We start from the raw sequence: 8,514 nt of genomic DNA on the forward strand, positions 1-8,514 counted from the left end.
GTGCCTTCCCTTGGCTCTTCAAAGGCTTGGGTCTTATCTTTGTGGCCGAAAGGCAGCAAATTGGAATTACAAGCTGGAGCGTTTACAGAGGCAACCTCCACGGGAGGTCCACGATAATCTGATGCTCAGTTATGAGGCACTGGATTACAACGGTAAGCAGATTTTTCTCGATATTGCATGCTTTTTTGTCAACCAGAGCAAGGACAAGGCAATGTACCTGTGGGAAGCCTGTCATTTCTGCCCAGAATTTGGAGTTAGTGTCCTTAGCAATATGTGTCTGATAAAGATTGTCGGCAGAGATACCATATGGATGCATTCCGTGCTAAAAGACTTTGGAAGGAAAATCCTGGATGTATTAAGAACCAACGAGGTAAAGTAAGAGTAGATGTGATTGAATTTCTTGAGCGTAAAATTGGATCCCTATTTTAAGCTCTCAGTGTTCCCACTTACGGGATTTCATTTCCTTCCTTTTTCTTTCGTTGCTTTTTGTGCAAGGAAATAATGATATAAATCTGATTTGCTCGTACTGACGCATGGCTAGTTATCTTCGGCAGGGAGAAGGACATGTCGAAGCGCTTAGTCTAGCAGGAAATACTAAAGGACTAATCTTAACACATCAAGAAATGGTGAGACTGCCAAATCTGAGATTCCTAGAATTGGATGGGGGATACTTGGATGGAAACTTCGAGAAAAGTTTTTCTATTTTGCAATATCTTTCTTGGCATTATTATCCACCAGATTTTAAGGCGACCAATTTGCACTCGAGGAATTTAGTTGTTCTCGACCTTTCAGAAAGTGACATCACAGATGACTGGGGCGGATGGAACCAAATCAAGGTATGATGATCGTGTATTTGAGTATGTCTTTGCGTCTGAGCATCCCTTCAAGTTAGCATCATCTAGCCATCTATGCTTTTTGACGTTGGGCTTTATGGCAGATGGCAAAAAACTTAAAAGTCTTGGATCTCACAGACTGTGGAAATATAACCCGTACACCTGACTTCTCCGGATACTTGAGTTTAGAAAAGATGATTCTTAGCAGATGTGTGAAATTGGGAGAGATTGACTTCTCTATTGGGAAAATGAAACACCTGACGTGCTTGAGTCTAGAAGGATGCGTTGGTCTGGAGAGTTTGCCTAGAGAAATTGGGAGCTTAGAATCCTCAAATGAATTGAATCTGTGGAACACACGAATCATGGAATCACCTGATTCTATTGGAAAACTCAAGAAAATTAACGTAGTGATGATGAAAAGAAGCAAGGTGAAGGATTTACCTCTGCCAATGGAAATGGTGGAGAAGTGTGAAGAGCTGCACGAAAGTCAGTCCATGGAAAAGGAGGTAATTCTGAATTAAATTTCGATATTAGCTTCTCGGAATGTACTGAATCTGTATGGGCAATGCACCCCACCTTGTCTGTGTTGGCTCTTGCGTTTTGCTTCATCGCAGTTGCTTCCAGATCGCCCTACACCCTGTAAATTTTTATTGCTCTGTTTGTGCTTGCAGTTATTGCGGATACCATTTCATGCAGGAGGACAAAGCGAGAGGGAGGCAATGAATCCTGCCTTGTCTATGTTGGCTCTTGCATTTTGCTTCATCGCACTCGCTTCCATTTCGCCCATACAGCCTGTATTTTTTATTGCTATGATTGTTCTTCCGGTTATTGCTGATACCATTACACGCACGTGGACAAAGCCGGTTAGTTTCGCTTACCATGATTGTGCTTTTTCCCCCCTAAGGAATGGTTATGCCTGTATGGGGACTGTTGACTTAGCTGGTAGGTGCTTAGATCTGCATTCTTTAGTGCAATTCTTTTCTTTGGACTGCAATAATGGATTTAGCGGAACATTTCTGATCTTGATTTGGTTTTCAAATCGGTTGGATCTTTTAAGGACGTCATCAATGAGCCTAGATTGGAAGGTGTCAGCTCTTTTTTTCTTTTGTCTTTTTAGTATAAAGCGACTTCATTGTCTCAGATCGGCCTTATGCCTCCAGTTTTTGCTTTTGCTAGACCGCAGAAATTATCTGAAATGCAGTGGCAGCTTGTGATAGAATTCACCTCTTTCATTTTGCAGGGGTTGGTCTCTTCACCACCAGTGCCACCATCATCGTCGTCGTTTTCGCCGCCATCATTTTCTTCATCCAATTTATCCTCAATCTCTATCTCATCAGTAACCAATCCCGAAGTGTTCTTGAGTTTCAGAGGTCCTGATACTTGCAAAGTATTTGCAGATTCCCTCTACACCAGACTGATTGATTCTGGGATCAACGTGTTTAGAGACAGTAATGACCGTCATCCTGGAGAAACGATCTGTGATGCATTGCTTGAAGCCATTAAGCAATCCAAGATATCAATACCCATTATCTCCAAGGATTACACATCTAGTCGGCATTGCCTCATGGAATTGGCGCAAATGTTGGAATGCGAGAAAGCAAACAATCAATTGATTGTGCCCATTTTCTATGATATCAACCCCATTGATCTAAAATACCAATGTGGATGTGTTGGGGAGTCCCTCCGTAAGCATGAGAACCGTGGAGTTGACCGCAAGGACTTTGCTGAATGGAAGCAGGCTCTTCGAGAGATTGCGGAGACAAAGGGGTATGATTTGCTGAATTCAAAATACGGGTAATCAACTTTGTACTGTCCTTATAATGTTTTAACTTTGGCTTTAGGAGAATTTCGCCAAGCACGAAGCTTTTGAAATCATCAATTGGTTGGGATTAGATTTGAATATGAGATGAATGTACTTCTTATGCCCCTTCTTATTGCCCACTGCTTTGTCCTTTTTGGTCAATTTATTAACATGATTGTATCCTTTGTGATTGTCTTAGACTGTTATTAATTGTTACGTGATCTCATCATGATTCCTCATTTTCATCATTCATATTTGGCAGGCATCAAGGTGAAGACATAAAGACAGTTGTTTCATATATTCTGCAATTGTTGAACAAGAATGATTTAGTTGTGACTGGCAATTTAGTGGGCATTGAACCCCATGTACGGGAGGTTATGAGAAAGCTTGGTGTCATCTATGTCAATGAGGAAGCAATGGAAGTGTGTGACAAAGATGTACGTGTACTTGGAATATGCGGCATGCCAGGGATTGGCAAGACTACTGTTGCAAAGGTTGTGTACAACAAAGTCTGCCATCTCTTTCAAGGTTGCAGTTATCTTGCAAATATTCGAGAAAATGTTGAATCCAATAGACTCGTGGGCCTGCAAGAACAGTTAATCTCAGACCTCCGAAAGCAAGAATGTAGAAGGCCAAGTGGTCATGAAGAATGTACTAAAGTCATTGCAAATTCGTTTCGCAATATGAGAGTTCTTATTCTTCTTGACGATGTGTATGATTTTGACCATATCAAACATTTAGTTGGGAATCTCATTTGGTTTGGCCCAGGAAGCAGGATTCTTATGACAGTTAGAAGAAAAGATGTTCTTAATGCATATAGGAACGGAGTTGCTGATAAGTATGAGGTTGAACCATTGAGACCTTATCAAGCTCTTCAACTTTTCCACAAGCATGCATTTCGTGGATGTCCTCCTAAAGAGGAGCATGAGTATGATTTTTTGTTCACAGATATCATTGACTTTATTGGAGGGCTTCCTCCTGCGATTGAGGCGACAGCTTCATGGCTATGTGAAATGCGGTGGGATATAGAAATATGGCGAGAGCAATTCCATAATTTAGGAAGGAAGCTGGACAATAAAGTCAAAGAAGCATTCGAGGCAAGCTATAACTCTATAGATGAAGACACAAGGGAAATATTTCTCGATATAGCTTGCTTTTTCAGTGGAATGGACAAGAGAATTCCCTCATACATGTGGCGTGTGACTGGTTATTATCCTTCAAGGGAATCAAGTTTCTTCATGACATGTGTTTGATCAAAATAATAGGAAACAATGAACTATGGATACATAATCAAGTAAGAGAGTTTGGCAAGGAAATTGTCAAGATGGAAAATCCCAAAAAGCCTCAAAAGCGCAGTAGGATATGGAATCACTCTGATGCACTTTCCACACTCATTGGAAAGGAGGTAATACTTTTCACGCATAAAATGTAAACAACAATGTTTAAAGATACTTCCTTTCCTTGATTTTTCTTTCCCCAAATGAAGTGTGAATGGCTATTTTTCATTTTCCTTTCTACTTATTCAGTTCCCTTAATTTGCAGAGTGCGACAAATGTGGAAGCCCTTTGTCTCACGTTTGATGAGGGACGAAGTGAATGTTTTAGGTCTGAAGCATTTGGCCATCTACCGAGTGTGAGGTTCTTGAGATTGGACCAGGCAACTATTGAAGGGAGTTCTCAGAATGTTTTTTCGAAGTTAAGGTGGCTTCAGTGGCAAGGGTGCAGACAGATCTCTGAACTCCTTATTTTCCATTTGGAGAAGTTGGTTATTCTTGATCTATCTTGCAGTTTGGTCACAGGAGATTCACAAGAATGGGGACAAATCCTGGAGGTAAGTTTATACGTGCCTTTATATCCTGGGATTATTAGAATGGCTAACACCAATTGAGCCTTTTCTGTCCTTTTTTTTGGCAGAAAACCAGGGAATTGAAAGTTTTGATCCTTCGTGGCTGTCCTCACCTGCATGCATCTCCAGAGTTCTATTGTTCAACGCCTTTAGAGAGATTGGTCCTGGAACGTTGTCTCCTAATATCAGTAATTAGTCAATCCATAGGTAATTTGAAGAACTTAATCTCCTTGAATCTTCAGTTCTGCAAATTGGTCAAGCACTTGCCGGAAGAACTGTGTTATATGACAGCCTTGGAAGAACTTCTGATTGATGGAACTTCCATTAGTATCATTAATTTCCGACAAGCCTCCATGCAGCGACTTAAGATTCTGAGTGCTTCCCAATGTGAAAGTTTGGTTCGGATATCAGACTCTATTGGACATTTGAAATCTCTTTTGTATCTTGGACTGGATGGAGCTGCTATTGATGGCCTCCCGGATTCTATTGGATCCCTAAAGAAACTTCAGAGGCTGCTTCTAGGAAATTGTCGGAAGTTAGCTGAACTTCCTTATTCCGTTGGGAATCTCGAGTCACTGGAAGTCATTCATCTATCAAGCACCGCGATTGCTAGATTACCCAGGTCCTTCAAGGGTTTGAAAAAGTTGAAGGTACTGAAGATGGAGAATACTCTTTTAAGGAAATTCCCCAAAGATATAGAAGTTCTAAAAATGCTGGAAGAGATAGATCTTTCGCAATGCAAGAATCTGAAGGGACCAATTCGCTGTGATTTCAAAGGACTATCCTCTTTGAAAATCTTAAGACTATCATCTACCAAGACTTCTGGCCTGCCCTGGAGTGATGACCGGTTTTCTGACCGCCAAACCCTTAATTCACTCTCTCATCTCCAATGGCTGGACTTAAGCGATTGTAATCAAGTACGAGCTCTGCCAATACTTCCATCTAGTTTAACCAGTCTTCGCTGGGGATCCAAAAAAATGAGGACAGTCCCAGACCTCTCTTACCTGCCAAACATGAAAGAGCTGCACTTGGGCGATGGTACTGATCCGGAGACGAAATCTTTCTCCGAGCCACCGACAATTGGATGGGTAACAATTCTAGTGAATCTAGAAATCCTGGAATTGCGCCACTCAAAGATTACCGCACTACCTGAAAATTTTAGCACACTCCCACTAAGGAAACTTGTTTTGCACTATGCAAACTTGCTTGACCTCCGAGAGCTACCCCCTAGCTTATCAATATTGTGTCTCCACTACTGCACAATTCGAGTTCCACAATTTTCCAAGATGAGATGTCTGTCTGAGTTGGAACTCAAACATTGTGACCTGGCAAAGATCGATGGTCTTGAAGATTTGAAGCTATTGCAACTTCTGCACATATCCCACTGCAGCGTGCAAACACTTGATGGGCTGGAAAGTATGCCTCGCCTTAGAAAGCTCACTTTATTCGACTGCCCTTCACTGACTGAATTACCAGATCCAAAACAGTATAGATTTGAAGTCAGCATGTGCTGTCCCTAAGGAGAACCATGGTCGGCAGATATGTTGCCTTCATCTGTGGTCAGCATATTGTGGAAGTCGCTTCAAGGATGATTCCTATTTATGAGTTAACATTGTGTCTATCTTCAGTAAAAAGTTGGAGTATTTTTTTTTTTTTAAAGGTAAATATTGCTGCCTTTTCCTTTCCTCAATAATATTGCTACCTTTTGCCCTGGGAGCTTCGTTAAAGACGGCGTGTGCAGTCAAATTTCTGTGCAGCGTCCCCTCCACCTTTTTGGGCTGCGGTTACCTTCTGTTACTAGACGGCTTCTCTGGGAAAGCTGGGGTAAGGCTGCGTACATCGCTAAATGTATCCCTCCCCGGCGGTCAAATGTTGTCTCCTGGAGGGAACAATTACTAAAATGATTTTTGGTCTCCTGTTCTGAAACATCGATGAATTTTTATCTCAGGGTCTTTTATTTATAGTTTGGTTTTGGTTATGCTCAGAGTGTTGAACACGTGCTCAGATACTTGACATGATCAAAATATCTTCGAGAGTAAACCTCACTAGCAGTTGATTCATTGTTTTGTGAACAATCCATTGAAAAGATCTCTGGCATTTGGATTTAGCTGCGACATTGGATTGGATGACTATCTATCAATCTATAGCTCATGCGAAATTATACTCGTTGGAACAAAATTTTGCATCTAATCGATCCTAAACATGATGTGTCTCTTTGTGAATTAAGTACTGCTAAATGATGCATCTTAGTAAATATGAACCCATATTACAGTAACCTAACTTTTCATGTACTGTTTTATTATAGTAGTACATGAACAGGAATTGCTACTTTGTGCTGAAGACGACTTAAAGGATGAATCGTGTAAAGTTAGTCTCTTGAATGAAGTTGGGTTCTTATTTCGTATTGATAATGTGCGTTCCGAGTCTTGATACGTAATAGACCTGCCAAAGCTGATTCGACTGTAAGGGCTCAAAGAACCTCGTGAAACAAAGAAATTGGAAAAGTCATGAAGTTAACCGTAGGAGTGCCATATGAGTGGGGAAGATTCAGAAAAAAAGTTTCTCATAAATTACTTGGAGAATCAACTCTAGCTCAAAGTTGGTAAGAAAAGTTGTCACAAGCAGGGAAACAATTGCTTATAAAAGTCGTGAGTGATGCTATCCCTAGTTATGCTATGTTAGTTTTCCGTGTGCCAATATCAGTCGATCTGTCTGTCAAACTATCGAAAAGAAACTGCGAAATACTGGTGGTCCTCTTGAAGGCAAAACTGGAGTCCACTGGAGAAGCTGGAAAGTAATGACGAGGAGGAAACATGAAGGTGGATTTGGATTAACAGTGTTTTCTTGCTTTAATCAGTCCCTTTTAGCAGAACAAGTGTGGAGTTTGATAAAAACTAGATGCATTGGGGAGCAGAGTAATGAAAGAATTGCGTTGTCCCTCAACCGAAATCTGGGAAGCCCAGAAAGGAAATGGGTCTTCAAGGGGTTGGCACATGATCTATCGGGACCTAGAACTATTAAAGTCTCAAATGCTGTGGGTGGTTGGAAATGGCTACAAGATAAAGATTTGGGTAGATGGATGGTTAAATTTAGGGCAAATCTATGGCCCTAAAAAACCACGATCGGCCTACTGTTGTGGTGGAACTAATATATGATAATTCGAGGAACTGGAGGGAGGACGCTATCTCTAAGGATTTTCCTGAACACATTGCCCACCGGATTTTGGCAATTTCTTTACGCAACAATTGCAATTGAAGATCGCCAAATTTGGCCCATGAAGTAAATAGGAAAATTCAGTGTAAAAAGTTGCTATACATCAGCTAAAAGTGCAAAGAGTAGTTTCAATTCGGACGCTCATTTTGCTGCCCATATTCTCAGGATACGATGGAGTGTTTAATGGTGCCTCAAGACACAACCAAAGATCAAGATTACAGACTCTATTTTAGAATGCTTTAGCAACGAAAGATAACCTGGCGAAAAGGAAAATTATGTTGATATTGCATGCTCTCTGTGTGTGCAGACTATTGAATATCTCCATATGTGTTATGAGCAAGGACAATTCACTGGGAAAATTGTCTAAAAAGTCCTAAACCTATTGCAGTTTTGTCAATTCAGTTTTAAACCTTTTAACTTTACTAATTGAGTCATAAACCTTTTCACTTTTTGCCGATTCATTCCATTCAGCCAATTTTGGCCGGAAAATGCTAATGTGGACGTTGGCAGTGCCACGTAGGACTATCGGCGTTGACGTGAACAATTTTTAATATTTTTTAATATTTTTTTTTCTGTTTTTTTCCTTCTTCTTTTTTTTTTTGGCTTTTTTTGGTGGCTGACCACCGGCCACAGCCGGCCTGGCCGGTGAGGGCGACCCCGGTGAGGGCCGACCCTCGCCAAATCGGCGAGGGAGCCCTCGCGGGTCGCCCGCCGAGCCGAGCGCGCCTCGCTAGATCTAGTTTGGGCGAGGCTGGCGAGGCCGACGCCACCGGGCGAGGGCTCCCTCGCCCGGCCGGTCGGGTGTCGGCTCGTGACATGTGG

At 41.6% G+C, this 8,514-nt stretch overlaps 2 protein-coding genes across 2 annotated transcripts; both read left to right on the forward strand.

Annotated features, from left to right (window-relative positions):
• The first annotated feature begins 4 nt into the window (after positions 1 to 4).
• On the forward strand, positions 5 to 3,887 carry LOC120292075 (disease resistance protein RPV1-like). Its single transcript, XM_039309951.1, has 6 exons — positions 5 to 370; positions 555 to 836; positions 938 to 1,339; positions 1,505 to 1,696; positions 2,074 to 2,627; positions 2,897 to 3,887. Exons 1-6 carry the CDS (start codon positions 122 to 124, stop codon positions 3,885 to 3,887), a joined length of 2,670 nt encoding a protein of 889 aa, XP_039165885.1. The 5' UTR covers positions 5 to 121.
• LOC120292214 (disease resistance protein RPV1-like) lies at positions 3,884 to 6,423 on the forward strand. Its single transcript, XM_039310413.1, has 3 exons — positions 3,884 to 4,039; positions 4,177 to 4,464; positions 4,548 to 6,423. Exons 1-3 carry the CDS (start codon positions 3,959 to 3,961, stop codon positions 5,997 to 5,999), a joined length of 1,821 nt encoding a protein of 606 aa, XP_039166347.1. The 5' UTR covers positions 3,884 to 3,958; the 3' UTR covers positions 6,000 to 6,423.
• The last annotated feature ends 2,091 nt before the right edge of the window (positions 6,424 to 8,514 follow it).

The sequence above is a fragment of the Eucalyptus grandis genome, chromosome 3 (genome assembly GCF_016545825.1).
Source record: "Eucalyptus grandis isolate ANBG69807.140 chromosome 3, ASM1654582v1, whole genome shotgun sequence".
Taxonomy (NCBI): Eukaryota; Viridiplantae; Streptophyta; class Magnoliopsida; order Myrtales; family Myrtaceae; genus Eucalyptus; species Eucalyptus grandis.